The sequence below is a fragment of the Biomphalaria glabrata genome, chromosome 8 (genome assembly GCF_947242115.1).
Source record: "Biomphalaria glabrata chromosome 8, xgBioGlab47.1, whole genome shotgun sequence".
In the NCBI taxonomy this organism is placed as follows: domain Eukaryota; kingdom Metazoa; phylum Mollusca; class Gastropoda; family Planorbidae; genus Biomphalaria; species Biomphalaria glabrata.
Window position 1 is genome coordinate 11,862,172 of NC_074718.1, and position 22,160 is coordinate 11,884,331.

Sequence of the window (22,160 nt, forward strand, 5' to 3'; positions counted from 1 at the left end):
AAATATTTCAAATCCGATTGTAAATAAATAAATATTTATTTGTGCATATAAGATTAGGAAAAAGCTCATTTTATTAAATATTTTATGTCAATGCATCATGTTCGCACCTCTTGGATTTGAAAAAATAATTACAATTAACAGCAAAATAAGAACCGATATAGTAATTAACTTTTTTTGTTCATAAAAATTGTAGAGGTCTAGATCTAGACTGAATCTAGACTAGATCTAGTGAAAGAAAAAGTCGACATTCATAGTTAGAATCATATACTATTACGCATGCGTGGTCACATGACATTTTTGCTAAGTGTAGACAATATGGAGTATGATGTGCTAAAGATATTACGGAGAATTATAGAAAGTCTATCCCTATAGATATAGAAAAGAGAAATTTAGAGCTAGATGTGGTGTGTTGTTAAACAGTGAAATGATTGACTAAGAATTCTTTTATCCGATTTTTAAATTACTACCGCTCTACACTACTAATGAAAATGGCTACAGAAACAATATACGGTACAAATGAGGAAAGTCATGTTATGTCCGAAAAAGTTCAATCTCTTGCAGCTACTGTTTATAAAGAGTTTGAAAAGGTCATTAAAAAATACGATGAAGATGTTGTTAAAGATCTAATGCCATTAGTGGTGGGCATTTTGGAAACATTGGATGCGACATTTACCGAAAAACAAGAGCTTGATGTAGAAATTGAGTTGTTACGAGAGGATAATGAACAGTTATTAACTCAATATGAACGAGAAAAACAACTCAGGAAAGGTGCAGAACAGGTATCTAGATAATAATAGATTATTAATTTTAATGTAACAATGTTTTTATTAACTCATGTCAAATGTGTATCTTCTTTCTGTCAGACTCAATTGTTTAAATATATATTATAAATTTATTTTATATTAATAAGAAAAAAACAAGTTCACACGCCAAAAACAAAACATTTCGGTATTAGTATACGACACTAGAAACGCTAAATTAGGTTTCTCTTATATTTTCAGAATATGCAGAAAAATATGCAGATTACAAATATGTAATTTGATTTCCTCGGAGATAAATAGTTTTTAAAATATATATTTTTAAGTTTTATTTCTTATTACCATATATTGTCATTGGAAATACGCCATTTTGGTTTTAAGGCTTAGTACTAGACTATCTCCCTTGAATTACTTGCCAACTTTTTCCTGTTGCTGTTTTGTCTTTCTTTCTAGCAGCTATTAGATCTAATATTAAAATTCATTTAAAATGCAAACAATCTTTTGTACTTTGAAAAATAACTAAAAATCGAAATTCAAATCATGTAGTTAAAGTAATAACAACAGACAAAAAAATTAATAGAAAAATAAAAAAATAACTCTAAGCCTAACAAAATATCTTTTATTGGCAAAATAAAAGTAATTAAATAAATAGATACCGGTACCCTGACTTTCAATACATGAAAATAATAGACATTAAATGTTATTTAAGATATAAAAGCATGCAAGAAAAAATCAAATAGCCAAATAGATCTAATCTGAATAGATTGCAAGATGAAATATTAATCAACACTTAAAAATTTAGGCTAAAGCATCATACTCCAAGCAGTGGATTTGGCAAAAAACAGTTGCATGTGGCCTCTTGTGGTACAACCACATCAAAGTGATTACCATTTGTATGCAATAGTGTTATGTTGCAGCATATATGGTTGTCTGTGTGAGATAGTATGTATGTGTTTGCATCATGAAATAAAGGTTTTAATAATAGCCATGAGTATTTTGTTTTGTTGTGGTTTGGTGAGAATGTTTAGGTGTCTCTTTGCAGTAGTGTAGCAGCTGCAAGCATTTCTGCAGTTGTGGCCCATGTTGTATCTTTTTTCATCAGCTCCATATGCTGCTGTTAAAAAAAAAATATGGTAGCTATAAGTACAAGTTCTTTATCCTTCTCTTATTATGTACGGTAACTTATAAACATATTGAATGAAAAACAATGCACAATATAAGAACCAGCAATATCTACAACAAGGTAGAGAAAGTAATGATAGGACTGAAGAGTGGAAGGGAACTCCTTTTATAACAGATTCGGAAAATGTTACAATGGCATCACAGTTAGTAACCTTGTGATGGCTCCAAATAGGGATGGGGCGATGAAAATAAAAGGCTTTATCAAATCTCTTTAATGAGATGAAAGAGCTTCAAGATAAAAATACTATGTCACTACTTCTGTGGACCAAATAGGGGAGGGGGACTAGAATCTATGACAATCTGTCATACGTAACTACTTCTTGATGTAACTACTTATAGACTGCCGGCCAACACGATATGATCCAACCACGGGAGTTTTTGTCGTACATAACTATCTGTAGAAGCTGGCCGACATTATAGGATACAACGAATAGAGTTTTGATCGTGACATCGTTATGTTGCGTCACGTTTCAGTCTTAGTCTCATCCAACTAGACCTCAGTTGAACTGCATGTCGGTGAAACGAACCGACAAAGAAAGCGAAGAAGGATAAATTTTGACCAAGTAAAACACCGTACCTTGCCCTTCTCCCTTTATGAGCATACCAGCGATCCTAGCAGTAGATGACCTAATATGACCACGGCGCCGGCGAAGCTCCGAGCAGGGGAAGGTGATGTTACATCACACCTAGTTCTGCCATAAAGACAAAGATCGCGTGTGACGGCCGGCGCAGCGAGGGTTTAAAGGTACGTAAGAATAAACGGAGACAATCGCCACCTGTACGGTACGGCGGGAGAGAAAAACTTGCTTTGGACTCCGTAACGGAATGTAATACATGGGCGCTAGTGGATCCATGTGAAGAGAAGGGTTGGTAGGTGGAGTCGCTAAACCCCCCCCCCCCCACACACACACACACAACTACACATCTTAAACAAATTAAGTGTAATAGGTGAGGAGTTGTTTTTTTTTTTAATGAACTCCGAAAGTAAAGATGCATAAATTATCTAAATAGTAGTGTATATGCTTCTTATCTGTTTCTTTATACATTGGCTTTTGTTCCCCACTCTATGCAAAGTAAATTTCAGATTGTGAAACATGATAGTTTAACAGGTGCTACGTAACGTTTAACAAAGACGTTCGTGATCTAGTTACACTCGACCTATCCTCCCTCCAAGAGAGGTGGAGCCAGAGGTAGTGGTAAGAGTTATTAACACAGACATTAGTCCTATCTGATCATAAAACACACGCCAAACAATCTCTGGTAGACAGTAGACTCCACTCAGAAGACCTCACGGCGAAAGAGAAAGGGACACTGATCTGTGTCAGCTTCATAAAATTCTTTCTCTTCGTGGTGTGATTTTACGAAAATAGAGAGCGCTCAAAATTCGTTAGAAATGTATAGATCTAACTGTAGTCTTAATCATCAACAGATAAACATAAAAGTATTATTTATTATAGTAATAAGTTTCCCGTACTAGATCTATATCATTTATTGTCATTGCCCTAAAAAGATCATAATGCATAGTTTTGTTCAAAAAATAATAATAATTAAACATAACATGTATATCTCGATGCGTGTTCCATTTCATTTAATTGATGCATATTTGTTTTTTATTTTATCATTGTTTCGCTTTGCTTGGTGAGTTAATATATTAATTATAGATCTAATTGTTAACATATATTTTTTAATTAATAATTTCATAAGTAGAAAAAAAAGAAGAAACAACAAGTTCATCAATTTATTAATAACATTTTATTTAGACCTTCATTTCAGTAAATACACTTAAAAAATCATAAGTTGACAGCATAAGAACAAAAACTCTCTTTAAAAAAAGTTATTGAAAGTTCAATATAGGTAAGGGAGATAAATATGCAACATGGTGGTCGGCAAAGGTATCTGCGTATCTAAACTATTACCAACATTTCTAATTTCTAGCCTCTATTCTACTAGAGTCTATGGTAGATTCTTATAACTGAACACCGACTTTCGGGAACTAGGTCAATTTTTTATTTTATTTTTTTATTTGGTGAAGGTTTAACTTACAAAAAAACTGAAAGCAGATTCTTATTCTGCAACTAAAGAACTATAAAAATAGCTGTGTTCCTTTGTTTTACCACCCATAGTCAAGATTTTATTTTAAAATAAATTGGGTCACCTCATGCTCCTATTTTGAATGCAGTTTTTGGGCTTTCTCCTTTAGTTGAACAGTGAGCACCGGTGTTGAACACCACTATGTAATTGCTAATAAATTATATCTGTTACTTAAAAATTATTTAAATTGTAGTAAAAGAAGTAGATTCACGTTTGCAATATGAATTTATAGTCTATTTCCTCATATACTCTCTCTCTCTCTCTCTCTTTATATATATATATAACAGGCAGTGGTGGATAGTTTGTGACACTACACGCTGAGTGTATACCTCTCCTCACCGCCAGCTTATCTTGCATGATCACATATGCAGTGGGCATGGTCTCTGGCTTCAAATTAGCAGCCCACACTTTTTCTTTCATTCATAAGTTATATATTCTAGATATCTCTATCTAGGTCATGTTTATTCATTGAAAAAATCATAGATTTATTTATCCCAATAATATTTCTTAATACGATTTTGCTGTGTTCAAAAAGGAGAATGAGCTGAATTCATTATTATTTGTTTGGACACCCCCTTTTTAAATGTTATTTAACAGCTAACGGTATAAATGTGATTGGAATGTCTTTCTAAAGATGTTTGGAAGCTTATTTTGATATGCCCATCAGCCTACGATCAAACAGGGTCATAATATAGCCTTCATCCCTTATATGGGTATGAATTGCCGGGGGAGGTTAAAACAACAGCTTTACATACATGGTTACCGCGAATCTAAATAACTGCCATCTGCTTTGGAAAAACGGAACAAAATTACCGGAACTTATCTAAAATTGGATATGCGCAGTTCCGAAATGTCGTTTTTAGCTCCAAACATAAAAACAAATGAATTACAAACAAAAAAAAAGCGACCCGTTTAGAAAGGAGAATTCGATGGGGTGTTCAAAATATAAGAGCCTCCTCTATATATATAGTAACTATACTGACTATAGTTTCTTCTCTATTACTATACTAATCACATTGTAAAGACTACTGATACTATCTTAATTATGATGTTATATTATAGAAATTGGTTTATTTGATATTATTAACTATTTAAATTTTAATGATCAATAACTCAATAAAATACAAAGGATATTTTTTAAAATATATTTTACTAGATATCTTGGGGATTATTGTTTTTGCACTTCTTTAAGTTCTTCTAAGATTTTGCTTTTTCAACTTTGATATTTTGTTTTGTTGTCTCATTTGTTCTCTGCAGTGCCTGTTTTTCTTTGGCCAGATTCCAGATTATATTTCAAACTTCCATGTAAAGAGGATGCTTGCTATTGAAGGATATTTTTGGAGTGCTATTCCACATCTGACAATTTTTAACAGCTGATGTATTTGAATAAATTAAATTATTAAATCCTCCATCTTGTCTCTCTACATAGTTTGGGTGTCTCTATTCCAGACCTCCATCTTTCTTCTCGAGCAATAGTTGAATAGTATTTAAAAAAAAAATATTTCAAGTTAGATCAGCATTTAGTACCTTGTTGGCAAGCTGTTTCCTATGTACAGCCTTTACAGAGACTGTTCACCAGTGATGTCTGTGGCCTTTTCCCACACTTTTTAAATCTTTCAAATCTTGTTTTAACTGTCTTTCGGGAACATGATTCATCTTGTCTTAGGGCATGACTCTGGACAACTACACTCCACAACACCATCTGCTCCATTAGATCTTAAGGTCCAAAAAGGGTATTTAAACCTTAATTTACCCCTATTGTCTTTTTGATATATTTTTTCATTAGAAGAGATCATATATATATATATTTACTTCAGTTGGTAAGCAACTGGTGGGTAATTGTCTAATACTGTTCCTTACAATTATTTTTGTTTGTGTTAGAGATCACAATTTAAATTCTTTTTCTTTGTGGGTGCCATGCTCTTCATCAATTACACTGCAGATGTTGTGCTGTTACCCTATATATTGTCAAAACAAAAATCTCTGTGCTTGCATTTTATATTTATATAAATTTTATACTTCAACTTTATATATCCCTTATTCTGTTGAACCATTGGGGCACTTCACAAGACCTTTCAACTGTCTTTTTCCACTCCTCTGTCTTTTGCCTTGGATAAAATTTCATTCAATAATAGACCTGTCCATTCTTTAAATGTTGTCTTCCCATTGCTTTCTATGTCTGCCTTTTTTTCTTCTTCCTGGTACTGTTCCCTGTAAGAAATTTCTGCAAGCCTTGAGGACCTTGTAAATGGCTCATAGAGTTAAAGTTTTTTTTTTTTTTTACAGTGACTAGCAGGTCATCTAAATAATTTATATACTTATTTCACTAAATTCGTCATTATAATCTTTTTTTTTTTTTTTAATCCTCATATCTTAAAGGATGTGGACAAACCTGTAACTGAATGATTGGTGGAGCAATTTTGTGAATTTAATTTTTTTTTTAATGTACTGAATATGGTATATAAAAAAAAAAGTTCCCCTTTCAGACCTTGTGGTCTATAGGGCAGATGATGTAAAGGTCATCTGTTTCTGTGGCCTACGGTGAACAAGGGTGTCATGTGGCCAGCACAACGACCAATCACATTTCCTTTTCCCTAACTAATGTCAGGTACCCATTAGAGCTGGGTGGACTCAGAGGCGCCCGAAGATCCCGAAATCAAAAATACCAGGATTCGAACCCTGGTTCGGAAGCCAATCGCTTTACCGCTCAGCCACCGCGCCTCATGAATTTGGTCTATGGTGTATCATTATTTTGTAATTCTAGTAAAGCTAATAACTCACAAGACCTGTTCAAAGCTGTACTTGGCATACAATAGGGACCCCATAACTAATTCTTCCTTTATATATCTTCTTCTCGTTTAATTTAGGGTTAATCACAGTTTGTAAACATGTTTATATAAAATATATTTAAACACATGTAGCTCTTTTTAAATAAAATTATTTGGGCCTAGGTAGGATTTTAATTAATTTTTTAAAAAGTAATAGCTTATAGACAGGTGTTTCTAATAATTCTCCCAGAAATTCCTTGAAATGGAGGATACAATTGAAGGAATTAAGAAAGAATTGGAAGACAAAGTAGAGACTCTTGAGTCCATACTAAGAATGTCTGAGATCAAAGCTAAAAATTCTGCAGATCATGGTGAGTAAAAAAAAAAACAATTTTTTTTTTAGCTTGAATGCTATTATAAATTGGAATTAAATCTAGGAGTGTACTTGATGGTCATTCAATTATATTATATATACACAGGGTGGCCCAAAAGTAGGTTTACAGTTATTAAGCTACCTACTTGATGGTCATTCAGTTTTATTATATATTATATATATACAGGGTGGCCCAAAAGTAGGTTTACAGTTATTAAACTACATACTTGATGGTCATTAAGTTTTATTATATTATATTATATATATATACAGGGTGGCCCAAAAGTAGGTTTACAGTTATTAAGCTACCTACTTGATGGTCATTCAGTTTTATTATATTATATATATATACAGGGTGGCCCAAAAGTAGGTTTACAGTTATTAAACTACCTACTTTTTTATGGTTGAAGTGAACAGTGTTTCACAGTGTTCTGGAGAGATTTGAAGAATGTTGCAATGTTGAAGGAGGATATTTTAAGCATTTGAGAAATTAAATTGTTTATATCTTAAAAGGTATTATGAATTTCTTGCAGTTATAGAGTCAAATAAATAGTCTGTATACTGTAATCCTACTTTTGGGCCACCTTGTATGCAAAAGCATTCAGCCCACTTGTCTGCCATACTGGGATTTTAAGTTCAAACCCAGATTCAGTCGCATCCCATAAAACCTTCATTTCTGAGTATTCAAATAAAATTGTTTATAGACGAGTGTGCCTAAAAACCACTCCTAAATGATAAAAATAATAATAGTTCTTGTTTAATAAAAAAAATTCAAATTTTATTGCTAGATAAATGCATGGATTTTCATTGTGGCTGTGTGCGAAAAAGCACTGTGTTTAAAATAAAATATTTTTCTTTCAGTAAGTCGTTTAGAAGAAAAAGAACAAGAAACAAAAAATGAATACAACAAACTCCACGAACGTTACACTGAAGTAAGTAGTGAGTTTAGTAATTTTTATATATGAGAAATATAGAGGTGCAGATCTTAGAGAGTTAGTGGAGATAAGTTGGTCACACCCTTAGAAAAGATATTAACAACTGAGCTAGACAGACCTTAGAGTGGAACCCCCAGGGCACAAGATGTGTAGAGGAAGACCAAAAAGAACCTGTACTAGATGAAGTCGAGAGGATAGGAAAGAGTTGGGAAGCCATTAAAAAACTAGCAAAAGACTTTGAAAGATGATGATGATGAATGTGTACATTAGTACTGTTCGAATATTGATAATGCTTATTTAAATAATTGTTTTATAAGGAGTCTTTAGCATTATTAAAGTTGTTTTTTTTTTGGGTGCATATAGTTGTTTAGAACACACATGGACTACATGGAGCGTACAAAAATCCTGATGGGTACAGACAAACTGTCAGATTTGACAGGAATGAGTCCCAGAATAACGTAAGTTATATTTTACTTTACTCAGTACTTGTATTCACAAAGCTTATTTTAATTAATTTCTTTTGTCTGTGTTTGAAAAGGGAAGCATACTTTTTTTTAATAATTAAAATATTCTGGCATCTTCAAACATTCATTGCTTACATATAATATTCATTTAATAGTTAAGTTGCAACTCTATTCTTTGTGCAATCTGTTTATTTTAGACGTTTCATATTTATCCACAATATAAGTGTTTTAACCCAATTGTGCCTATTGCGATAGGATGTGTTGTCTACAGTTTTAGCTTGATGCGATAGAATGTGTTGGGATGCTGTTGTTTATTTTTTTGTAACCTTTCCTATAAGAAGAGCTTATGATGTCTTGTTCAGAATGAGAGTGTGGACACTTAAATTGAAAACTAGATATGTTTAACAATTTATTTTCTTTATTAATTTTTAAAATGAATGTGCCCCTTGCTTTTACTTTAAAGGTAATATAAGTGTATATTATTTGAAAATATACATATTTTTCTATTTTTTAAAGTTGTTTATTGATTATTTTTGTGTGTGGTATTTTTTTAGTTGTTGATACAAATTTAAAAAAAAAAATCAAGTTATCTCCCTCTTATATGAAAAAATAAATTGTTTTTTTTTTCAAACACTGTATGGTATGGGCTGTATTTTGGTTAACTCATTCATTATATTCCTATATAATTTAACTTTTTTTTTTTTTTTTTTTTTTTTTTTTTTAGCAAAGGAGGCTTTCATTTACCAGGGTTACGTCCTGTTAGCATGGCTTATGGGGGCTTAATAGAATTTCAAAATCGTCATGAGAATAGCCCCATGCACTATGAAACGGGGACACCTCAGAATATTGTAAGCTTAAAGAGTGAGCTGGATGCACAGACACCTAAGAAGGTGGAGGCCACAGACAAAGAACAGCTTACAGAGAGTGCAGATATTACAGAACAGGCCTCAGTTACAAGTCAGTGGACAGTTTACACTTACCTTCCTTTTTTTCTTGAACCTTTTTGTTTAGCTAGAAACATTTTGCTTAATGGATTGGTAAATTTTTAAAGATTAATTATTTTAAAATGTTCATTTTAAAAAAGCTAATTAACCAAAAAAAAATTAATTTTTATTATTAGAAAGCAGGTAAACTAAAATATGAAAATAAATAAATCTAAAAAAATTAAAGATTGTTTTACATTTTATTTTTGATTCACACTTAGTAGACATTATTTTCCACATTGTTTCAATTTTCTTTAGTCATATCAGCTGTTGCATGCATAGTTTAAAGCTTGTTTTGTTTTCTTATGCTATCAACTTGTATTTATAGAGTGTAAATATTCAATTGAACTAACTATATATATATTTTTTTTTACAATCATTGAAATGTAAAATTAATATTTGATCTTTATAATTCATTATTATAATTTTTTTTTAGAACAGTTGAATTTCATAATAAAGCCATTCTGAGCTCTAAATAAGATCATTTTCAGCTTTCTAGCTTAAAATAATTTTTTAAAAATTATATAATTTTATTAAAGTAAATATAGATTACACCTGGTTGTTATTATATTATATTCTAGATTTTTCTTTATAAATGTTCATTGTTTTCACCCCACATGTTTTTTTCCCTTTACACTTCATATTTACCTGGACACTTGTGCTGCTCACTCCCTCATCCTGTCATCCTCATGTCATTTAAACCCATTGATGTGCTCTATGAATGAACAGAAGAACCAAACAGGCAACTTAGCCTTGCCACAAAAAGATCAGAACAAGTTTTTGAGTCTCAAGGCTCTGGGAGTAGAGAAGTTCATATATCTGTGATAGATGCCGAAATGACCAGTCAGCCCTTGGAGGCGAGAAATGTAAATCAGCCTGTCTATATAGAAGAGTCTTCCAGTGAAATTCAGCGTACACACTTGATGAAACAGTCTATATGTACATTGGAACCATCTAGTGAGAATTATCTTACAAGTACACAGCACTTAATAAACCAGACCTCTGATGCATTGGAAACTAGAACTACTTTACAGACAATACATTCTTTGGATTCTAATGTTCTTGTAGAGCAGCCACCTGTAATTTTAAGGACTAAAAGTAAAAAGCCTGGAGAAATAAGTAGATTTGAGAAATATATGAGCTATGATGGGGACCATGTACCAGGTATGTCATTCTAAGACTTATGGATGGATTGAGTTATTTATACACTATAGACATTAATTCTTTGGAAAAGCATCCAGTGCTTCAAAATTTTTGCCCTGAAAGAGGTTTTTTACCAGTTGTTTTTTTTTTTTTTTTCGGACCTAACATTTTCATTTGTCCACACTCCCCTTTCCATTTGTTTTTCTTCTTACCATTTTTCTTTGTCATATTTCACCCAGTTTCTTGCAAAGTTATTATTTAGTAACTGGTGTTAGTTTCTTTAGCTGCTAATTAACATTGTGATCTCAATGTTGTTGTTTTTTAACTGAAAAGTAATACAAAATTAATTGTTCATGCTGCTGTCAGTGGTCCTCTTGTAGTTAGTATGCTTGCTCAGGTCTGTGGTATCTTTTATTTATTAAGTACCTGTTCTCCTCTTTTATCAAGAATTCTAATCATGAATAACAGTCTGTCAAAAAACATTACTAAACATTTTGAGTATCTTTTTTATACCTTTTATCTTGTAACATACAAAGCTATTAGTTGAAGTTTTCAGCTTTGGTGTGCGCCCCTTCTTAAATTTTTCTTTTGTACCTTCAATGTCTATATGTTGTATCTAGTGTGTAGGTAGTCAGTAATGGTACTATATTTGCTTTGACATTAATTGAAACTTTAAGTGAACATTTATTATTTTAACTTTTCATACTTAAAACATTAGCAGTAGTTGCTTGCTTTTTTTTGTGTGGGCTTTTTAGATAAATTAATCATTATTTATATTTTGTTTTTTTTTATTTATAGTTAAGTTAATTTAAAATATTTTTTTTTTCTTGCTTCTGGATCTGTCTGCTAATGTTAATTTTTTCTCTCCATATTATTTTTTTTCTTCCAATTCACCAATTATTCAACTGTGGGGCTCGTCCTTTGCTACTGGTAAGTTGCTGGCTCGATTATTTTTACCTTTTTTTTTTATAGACAGAATAATAAAAAATCAATAATTTTGTTTTTGAAGCAAGTTTAAAATGAAGTATTTCATTCTCATGTTCATTTGTTCAGTGATCATAAACATTTGTATTTCCTTGCAAGTTGCTTATTAACTTATCACATATCACTAACCTTAGCAACAAAATGGTTAGGTGTGAGTGAAATCATTTCTATATACATAATTATTTGAAAGTTTGATTATAATTGTTGACAATTAAAATTGATGGAAGCATCACATTCTTATTTGATTGATTGTGAAGTAGTGTTATATTATTTGAAAATAATCTTAATTCTTTTATTAAATTATGAAATTGTAAAAGAAAACTGTTTAGAAAAACATAAATTACTTATATATTTTTTTTTGAAAAATACACAGTTTATTGAAACATGACCATTTTTTTTTCACTATTTGCAAAATGGTTGCACAATTCATTTCTCCTTAAATGGGTTTGTTTAATACATTTTATTTAAATTTGTACAGAATATAGAATAAAAGTATATTTACTTCAGTGTAATATTGACAGCTAATTAATAATGTGTATCTGGTCAGTATAATATTCTTCACCTGGGTTTAGCTAAAGTTGGTTAAAGTATGAAGATCATAGTTGTGCTTATGTTTCACTAAATATCCATCAGACAATTTGAGCGGTCCCTGAAAGGAGAAAACGCACTATTTGTCCTTTGCATTAAGATTATTTTTTTTAAAAAGTGCTATTGAAAATTCTGACTACACCATATTTTCTAGCTTGCTAAAAATAGGTTCTAAGGCTGCTTTTGGTCTTCCAAAAGTAACCTTTGGTTTTTAAAATTAAATATGCTGCCTTTTTTTCATACAAATCTATTATTAGTAAAAATTCTTTTTAGTATATCCCAAGAATAATTATTAAAGGTTATATTGCTAAAAAAGCAGGGAATGAGTTGTGAAGAGCTTGTCAGTGACTACTATTTAAAACATAGCTGTCAAGCTGACGTTCTTTGGTTCCAACTCTTTACGTATCATGTAGTACTTCTAAAGAACGCTGTTTTCTTTAGCTTTGGTACCAATAATAAAACAAGCCTCCAATGCTTTAACATTTCTATTAATTTAGTAGTCTTCTTCAAATCTTTTTTTGGGTGCTATATAGAAAAACAAAAACAACCACCACCTCTTTTTGTTTCACTTTTGAAAAGCTAGAATGTTCAAGTACAAACATCAGCTTAATTCTCTGTGTATTTGTCTAGGATTAACCAAAACTTTGGCTGAAATAGTTTCCTCCACACCTGAGCTGGAAGAGGCCCGTGATGACTCTGAGGCTTATCAAGGTTTACTAAATAAACACAAGTCTGTGTGAGTGTATACTTTTTTTTTGTGTGTTATATTCTGTAAAAAAACTATGGACTTGTTAAATGAGAATGGGAAAACCTGTTTTATTTAATTTCATAAGAATATTTTTGTTCTTAATCATTGCTTTTTTTTTCCCCCCAGCCGAAATGATAACTCTATATTTGATGAGCTGACTGTACAAGATGCTGACATTGCTGAAGTGGATTTTGGTGCAGATATTACAGGTAAGTTTATATAGATTAATAAGGAATAAAACTTAAAAACATGTATGAGACCATAACAGAACCTAATGTATTTTTTTTTTTTTTTGAAATTGTATTTGAACCCACTAGCTCTGATTTCTGCTATGAAAAATGCTCTTTATACTCTAAGCAAAGAGAGGTAAATCTGAATAAACTTTTTTAGATTTAATATTAATAACTAAATAAAGAACTTAAAAAATAAAACAATATGTCAATCTAGTTTAAATAAATATATACTTTTAAGATCTTTAAAATACTGGTATTAAAAATGCTAAATTTCCTGGGTAGTGGCTTATACACTGGGGTATGGGTTCAAAAATTCTCAGAAGAAAAAAAAACCCACACACATATCCGATTTTCACTTGATGGGCTTTTCTTATAGAAAAGTTTGAAACAAAATGCTGATGGCATTACAACTCATCTTAATGCATTTGGACTATAACATTAACAACACATCCTAAAGTGGCAGGAGCAAGTGGGTTAAATACAAACATTAAAAAAAAAACTATTTTCAATACAATGACAATGATAGTTCATGTGCAGCACAACAATGGCAAAAAAAAAAACAATACATAGAAAACAGTTTGGTTTTTTTTTTTCAAGAAAAAGGTAAAATAAAGTAACAATGGTATTCATTTAGAATAGTGTAAGGCTTATTTCCTTGTGCATTTTGACACATAAACATTGTGAATTACTGCCCATTATTGAATTAAAACAACAAACTCCCCACTTGTTAATCCAGGGCGCCCTGTAAATCCCGGAGATTATGCTTCCTCAGGTAAAGCTCCCAGCCACTACTTTTATCTCTGGTTGTGTTGTGCTATTACACTTGATGTTCAGAGTTTAGTATTTATGTTTCAGTCTTCATGTTATCTTGTTTTGATTTACATTAAATATACCAGCTTCCACTATGTTTTAAAACATTTATGGATCCTTCTCGTTTCATGGATATTGTACTTGTTCGTAGTTGAAAAAAAAAAGCACTTACCAAATAAACTAAATGGTAAAAAGCAATAGACGTAAATGAATGTCTTGTACTATTCAAAGAATTTTGTTAGTCCTTAAACTTCGGTCTTGAGACATATAAATACTAAATCATTCTAGACCTTTTTATTTTAATTGGTATCTGGTATGTAGGAGTTTTATTAAGGTCAATGAAAAGTCCAGTTTTTTGTGTCCTTTTTCTGTAGACTTCTCATGTATTAAATGTTTGTCTTTCTTAACCAATTTTTAAAAAAGCCCCAAACAAATGTATAATGTTTTAACCTTACTTAATAAATAACTAAATAACAGCTTATAATAAAGATACATGATATATACTCTTTGACAGTCAGATGGTCAATTAATAAATAATATAATGTTTATGATTTGTGGTCTTTAAAAAATAGGGGAGTATTGCTTATAGTTTGTGTTCGGAGGAAGGGTGTAGTTATAGAATCAACCCACTTAAATACAAAGTAGCAAAAACAATCCTCATGTTATTGCTTTGAAAAGGTTGTTTTTTTTTTATGTTGTATTACGCTGTGATTTTTATATATTTGGTCAGCATGTTACTTTATTACACTGTAATATCTTATATATAGATATATACATTTATCTTTCATAGTGTTATACTCAATCTGCAAACATAACTTTATGTTGCCACATTCAATCAGATCAAGTTATTGTGTATTTTCACCATGTGTCTCATTGAAATAAAGTTTAACTCTCTAGGTCACTGAAATCACTTTTTTTTTTAATTGTACCCGCTTTTAGACTCTTTTTGTTTTCTCTTCCACTTGCATGAAGCTGTACATTTTTTTAATTAGGTGTATTGTAATCTTATTCTACTAACCAACTTATCTTTTTGACATATTGATGGTTGTTTTAATTTTAGGTTGAGTCTAGGCTTGAAATTATATTTACATTAAGCCAACAGTCATCATCGTTACAAAAATCTCATGTTCTTTACGGTATGAAGATAAAATAGAATTTTAAAAAAAAGTAGTAAAATGGACCAAGTTAATTGTTAACTTTAGTACAGAGCGTGTTGTTCAATAATAGTTTGGTTTCATTGGGTTCTGTTATCTGAATTTATTAGATGCAGTATGCTGGTTCTACAAGGTTTTGGGTGTTGTTAATGTTATAGTTTGTTTTTTTTCTATTACTGCTTCTTTCATTTCTAAACATTACTGTATTTGTGGTGCAATAATTAATAATGTAAGATGCTATTTGACATCTCTGTTGAAATCTAAAGATTGTAAAAAGTCAAAATATATGCGCAAGACAATAAAAACAAATGTGTATGTACTGGTGCTCTTAAAAAATATAATTTCAAGTTTCAGTTTATATATATTTTTTTTTTGTTTCACTTAATTTTTTTTTCATGAAAAGGGCTTTCTGCAGACCAATTGAAACTGTAGTAATAAGGATTGTCAAGTTCTGAACAGTCAATGAACTACAATAGATAACAAGAAAATAAAAAAAAAATGTGCATGAACATTTTATATTATAGAACATACATCCGCATGATTAAATTACATTGGTTATGACACATGAAAGCCTTGTTCATTACTATGAATTATTGTAGTCTTTTTGAACACTTTATTTTTTCCTCTATCTGTTAATCACCTTGCCTTGGCTTGTTTGTTATTTGCCGTTCTCTGTGGCATGTTATCACTGTTGTCATCTTGCAGATAGCAGTGACGAGCATGAAGAGCATGAAGAGGAGAAAGAAGACGAGGAGAATGAGGAAAATGATAAAGATTCGGGTAGGAGATGTCACCTTTGCGTGCATTCTTGGCTCATCATGTCATTCACGTTATAATTAGCCTTGCATATTTGATCAAACATTATTATTATTATTTACAGGTTATTAAATGTTTGGTTGATCTGTTTGTCTATACAATAGCCTTATAATATAAGCTTTTTATTTTTATTTTAATGAACTTTTTTTGGTAAAAATGAAGCTAAAAATAGTTTAATAGAGTGGTATTTTTTTAACTAAAATAATTCTTGAGTCCATTTAGTTATAATATTATTTATAATGTCGAAGTTTTAAATTAATTCTGGGAAAAAAAAACAACAAATAAAATAGAATTAATTATATTCTTTAAAGTACTTCAAATTCGTGAATGTCAGGGAAAAAAAACTTAAATAGAATAATTTTCATTGATATCTTAATTCTGTTAAACTGCTTTAGTTTTGTCAGGACTTCTGGTTTAAAATTTTTATTTTGGTTTAAAAGAAGTCATAGAAAACCGTGATGTTTTTAAAACTGTGTTGAACTTTACACACAAAAAAAAAACAAGTCAATGTTGCTTACATAAATTTTAATCAGTTGATTTTTAATAATCAAATTTCAGCAATACTTTGACAATAAAAAATTATAACTATTTATAAACAATTATTATCGTCTGGCATTAATTAACTACTGGGAAGAGTGAATATTTAGGCTAAATTAATTTAATAAAATTTAAATCCATCAAAATTATCTAGACTAAAAGTTAATTCTGTTTTATTTATTCATTTTTATTTTATAATGTCCTGTCTGCGCATCTTGACCTACATCTGTTTGTTTATGGAACAGTTGGGGATAATTTCTTCGGTAAGAAAAAACCTTTGTTAACTACGCTTTTTTGTTTTGTTTTCTTGGTTAGAAAGAAATTTCTTTATATCAGAAAGTTTTTTTGTGTAAACTAAATAAAGCTTTAAACCAACCAGGTGGCGGTGGTTTATATAAAAGATAAAATGAAGGAAAAGATATTTGCTTGTCTTTTTTATTGTCTTGGTGTATGCTGCTTACACCCCTTTCTAATTAATACAATTAATACTTTAAACTCCCAATTTAAGTCAGCTAGCTTCTCTATCTAGCTGATTACCATTGGATATCATTGTTCATCTAAATCCAGGATACTAACTGTTGTATGAACACTATGTTTTTTGTATGTAACCAATGCATGATAGATAGTGTGACAATGAAAAAATGAAATCAGTTGACTTGCTGGCTATGATATATTTTTTTTTTGTTAGTTTGAAGTTGCATGAAAACTGGCCACACCTGTGGTTTACTTAGAAACAATTTAATTAAATGAAAATCTAGATAGCTTCTGTTTTAGTGGCCAACTTTTCTCTTTTTTCTAGGCATGGGTAAAGAGTTGGACAATTTGATCCAGGAAAATTCTGAATTACTTGCTACAAAGTAAGATCACTTATCTGAATTACATAACATGCACATTACTAATTAAGACAAACAAAAATATATTAAATTCATTAGATTAATTATTCAAGTAGATTGTAGATAATTAATTTTTTTTTTATTTGCCAGGAATGCTTTAAATATTGTCAAAGATGATTTGATAGCTAAAGTTGATGAACTGTCCAGGTAAGTTGACAAACTGTTAATCAATTTAGTCCACGTAAAAATCTTTATTTGCATATTGCCAGCATTAACTTGGCCAAAATTTGGATTATGTTAAAGACAGAGTAAGCTGGCACTTTTTTAATTACAATTTTTGCCTGTGTGCAGTGAGCAGGAAATTCTTCGTGAGGAAATTACTTCACTCCAGGCCGTGAAAGGTAGACTGCAGCTGAGGATAACCCAGTTGGAGGAAGAATTGAAAAAGGTCCGAGAGGAACAAGACAAGAAGGAGCATGAACAGAATGAGAAAGGAGAGGAAGAGGTAAATGATATTATCGATTAATTTGTTCAGTGCCCCCTTTCAAACCCTTTGATCTCTGTGGGCAGATAATGTAAAGCTCATCTGTTGCTATAGTTAATGAGGGGCCTGCACTTTGATTCTCCGTCACATTTGTCTGATACCGATTAGAGTTGGGTGGAGTCAGGAGCATCCTAAAAATGTCAAAGTTCAAAATCCCAGTCTTCACCAAGATTTGAACTTCAGACCCCTCAGGTTGGTTTGATATTCTGGGTTTTTGGCACATCGGCACAATTTAGGCCCATGTCGCAGTCTGCAGTAATGTTTTTATTTATAAATTATGGCATCACAGTGGACTTTGACTGCCAAAGTTTTCTTAACTTAATTATACCTCACTTTATGATTAGAGAGTTTCTGTTTTTGTTAAATGTTAAAATAGTTAATTACAAAATGTCTTATCTGACCTTGAAATTCTCCTTGTTAGGATGACTTGCCAATGGCCCAGCGTAAACGTTTCACTCGAGTGGAGATGGCACGTGTCCTAATGGAGAGGAATCAGTACAAGGAGAGCTTGATGGAGTTGCAGGAAGCAATCAGGTGGACAGAGATGGTGAGGGCAAGTAAAGAACACCCCGCAGAATTGCCTCCCAAGAAGAAAACTTCTGTCTGGAACTTGTAAGTTGACCTTTACATTTACATTTGAACTGCTTGTGTGTGTGTGTGTGTGTGGTTATGTAGAGCAAAAATCTTTAATTCTTTTCTCTTTCTCTCTCTTTTCTTTTTGGCTTCTTTACTAGATTTAAACATTTTACAAATTATGGAAAAAATATATATAATTTATTTTGTTTTTAGGCATGATTGTTATCATAATTTAAAAAGTTAATAATAACAAAGCTTTTTATAATTAGATCCATTTCCTAAGTTGTTTTTAAGTTTCGGTTTATATTACAGTGTTTGAATATCAAATAATCTCATGCTTCCTTCTTCATAACCTGTGTATACAAAACCTTTTATAAGCTAAATTATGAAAGAATTTAAAAACATGAAAAAGAAATCTTCTAATTTGACATTAAAGTGTTAGTACCAATTGAAAAAAACTTTTTTTTTAATTTTTTTTTTTTCATTTTCTGAAACAATGGTTCTCATAGTATGGGTGCAAACATATCTGTAACACTATTTAAAATTCTTATTTCTATGACTTGATTTGGAAATAGGTCACCATTTTTTAAAATGTCTTTTGATTTAAAATAATAATAGAAATCATTGTCTGAAACAATTTTTGTTTTCTTAAGAAATAGATTTATTATGTACAGCTGCTTGTGTCTTCCTAACATTGCATGTTTTCTTTTCAAACTCAGTTTCAGTGACTTTATGCCAATGTCTTACTCTGCCCCAGCCTCAACGTCTCAGCTGCAGATACCTGCCAGATACCAGGGTGTACTACAAGCAGCCCTCAACTACTCACCACACCAACCTTCTTTCTTGTCTTCCTCTTCCTTACATAGTGATCCAGACTCGGTTGTCTTATCTGCCTCCCTTCTTCCGTCCCCAAGCCAGAGCTCTTTGTCCTCACTGGCCAGTGTCACGCTGCTTCCTCCCCCGGACACGCAGTCCCTCCACAACAAATCTGGTCCTGCCCCTGTCCCTGTTGTTCTCCCCATATCGCTTACCAATTTGCCGCCCACACCGTCCGGGGCCCCGCCTCCACAGTTTATACCCAGTCTCCCTTTACCCCCTGTTCACCCCATGGTGCCTAAGCTAGTTACTCCTTTGCCTTTACCTGTGAAAGTAAAAAGTCAGCTCCCAACTTCCACATTACCTGGCATTCATGCCCTACCTGAACATCCTGTCAAACATTTGTAGCATTAGTATTAGTGTGTGTGTTAGTGTGTGTATGCTGAGCCAAATAGTAAGGAAATAAGTGAACTGCATGATAGTAAAATGTTTTGAGCAAATTTTGCAAAAGTGAATCACTCATCTGCTAAATTTATTTATTTAGCTTTATCTAAAACTCAAATTTATCATTTATTAGAAATGATAAGATGGCTTGTAGTGTTGATGGAACTAACTAAACCATTGGTTAGACTTTTGAATTCCTCTTATGGGCAGCATTGAAGATGGGCTTTACTTAACAATTTTTTTGTTTTAATTTCTACACTTTGTTGAAGTATATTATTTATGTTTTAAATTAGTCTTGATGTTGTATTCAACTGACTCTAATGACTCTTTGACTTTCTACATTACTGCCAGAGCCAGGTATAGAACACTTTCTTTTCATTTTGTGCTTTTTTTTTCCCCTCATGTTTGTTTGTTGGCAGCAAGTGTTGAAACTATAGTCAGTAGTACTAAGTAGTAACCTAGTGTGACTTTTTTTTTTCTTTCTTGCAATCATCTTTGATGAGTTGAACATGAAAATGTTTGGTATTTGTTACTGTTGCAAGTCTGTTCTTCTTAACTTGTTTGATATATTTTATCATCTTGTGCTAAAAATTCTTGGTAAGTTCTCAAACTTCTTTACACTGTAAGGATCTGAAGTGAAATGTTTCTCATTTTTCTTTCTCTTTAATTTGTCTTTACCTGATAGTTTGATTTGATTCTGTTTCTATTTTGGTGCGGAACAAAAAACCTATGCATTGTTTTCCTTCGATTGCATTTCTGTTGTGAAAAACATTCCTAATGATCAAGGCATCATCAAGCTATCTTGTTATTTCACAAGTATATGCCTTCTTTTCACATGATTAATTTAGTCCTCATTGCAACTCATAACTTATCAAAAGCTAAAAATCAAAGTTTGAATTAGGGTCATAGACCACTCTCAGTTGTCAAGCTGACATTCATAAATCAAAAATCAATGTATATTGATATTAACAGGAACGTGAGAAAAAAAGAGATTTCCTTTGTCAGAATTCCCTTTCTGACTGTTGTATATTTTCATCATGTTACATTTAAGTTTCATTCCAATGTCTTGTACTCTAAATATTTTAAAGAATATTTTGTCTTGAACCTGTTTGAACTCCATCTCCTCATATGTTAGTTACATCAAGTTGTGCATGTCTTGAGGTACTTCGTACTTTCATTCAAATTTGTACTCATGTGTACTTGTGCTTCTTTTTATTTATTCGTTCCTGTTATTTTTATCTGTACAAATTTGTTTTACTATTCTAATTCTCAGTTTTTACTATTGAACCAAAATTGATGTGTATCATTTCTGTGATAATATTTAATTTTATTATTATGGGTAGCCAATATTTTTATTCTTTTTTGAAGCATTTTTAGTTTTTATTTCTGGTTTAAAAAAAAAGGAAGAAAAAAAAAGCCATATAAAAAGCTTTATAGCGTCATCTTTTGTAGCAATATTACATGTATTTCATTTGTATTATTGATCTCATTTTGTCATCGTTTAATAAGGTAACTAAAAAAAACAACAAATAACTCACCCAATAAAAAAGCATAATACTAATATTGGTTATCTCCTTGTATGATTTCTTTCATCTTTGCAAAATGTTAAGCACTTGAGTGCTAAACAGAATGTTGATAAGCACTTGAGTGCTATACAGAATGTTGAAAAGCACTTGAGTGCTACACAGATGCTGATCAATAACTTAAATTTGAGTTTAGGTTAACATACAGAGCATTTCATTTCATCTTGTTTGCCTGGACTGCTTAATAACTTACAACTTGTATGATACTAGACTGTTATTATGAATATGTTTGCCCATGCTGTACAAATGGCTAGTGTGGATACCATTGTCAAACTAAGGGGGATCACACGTGAAACAAAACTTTGAAACCTTAAGTGTACCTGAGGCATTTATCTGAGGCTCAAATGTGATATTTTTAAAAAATACATTTCCAAACACAATAAGTAAAAGGTTTGCTAGGTTTAAATAATCCTAGGTCTTTTGCTTACAATTCCTTGTGCGTCATGATGATTCTGCATGACCTTTAGCTATACAAACACTACAAGCAAGTATTGATATATATATATATTTTTTTTTGACATTTTGTTTTTAAACTTCAAACCAATAAAGTGCATGTGTGTGTGTGTAATCAATGTTTTTATGTGGACAGAGTTACTATTGATGAGTTCAACCCTGTCACAGTGCTTTCAAAGCCATTTTGTTCCTTGTGATCTCCCCTAGTTCTTTTTTTTTTGTTAAATTTGGCTCAGACAATATTCACCATCTTGTGTTCTATACAAGGTGCTATTAAACTAACTAGTCTCATGTTATTAACACTATAATTGTGAAAATAATTCATGATATTGGTCTCTGATAAT

General features: G+C 31.4%; 1 protein-coding gene across 8 annotated transcripts in view; it reads left to right on the forward strand.

Annotated features, from left to right (window-relative positions):
* The first annotated feature begins 292 nt into the window (after positions 1-292).
* LOC106060848 (C-Jun-amino-terminal kinase-interacting protein 3-like) overlaps positions 293-22,160 on the forward strand; it is a 46,472-nt gene continuing 24,604 nt past the window's right edge. For 6 of the 8 annotated variants that reach the window (XM_056037365.1, XM_056037369.1, XM_056037366.1 and 3 more), the window contains exons 1-15: positions 293-779; positions 7,050-7,170; positions 8,034-8,104; positions 8,471-8,565; positions 9,296-9,528; positions 10,284-10,718; positions 12,927-13,005; positions 13,144-13,226; positions 13,987-14,022; positions 15,920-15,994; positions 16,813-16,830; positions 17,367-17,424; positions 17,551-17,607; positions 17,752-17,905; positions 18,366-18,556. In XM_056037365.1, coding sequence (XP_055893340.1) covers positions 483-779; positions 7,050-7,170; positions 8,034-8,104; positions 8,471-8,565; positions 9,296-9,528; positions 10,284-10,718; positions 12,927-13,005; positions 13,144-13,226; positions 13,987-14,022; positions 15,920-15,994; positions 16,813-16,830; positions 17,367-17,424; positions 17,551-17,607; positions 17,752-17,905; positions 18,366-18,556 — 2,003 coding nt within the window. In that variant the 5' untranslated portion in view covers positions 293-482. The remainder of the gene's footprint in view (positions 780-7,049; positions 7,171-8,033; positions 8,105-8,470; positions 8,566-9,295; positions 9,529-10,283; positions 10,719-12,926; positions 13,006-13,143; positions 13,227-13,986; positions 14,023-15,919; positions 15,995-16,812; positions 16,831-17,366; positions 17,425-17,550; positions 17,608-17,751; positions 17,906-18,365; positions 18,557-22,160) is intronic. The other 2 variants (XM_056037371.1, XM_056037367.1) reach the window with 2 other exon arrangements.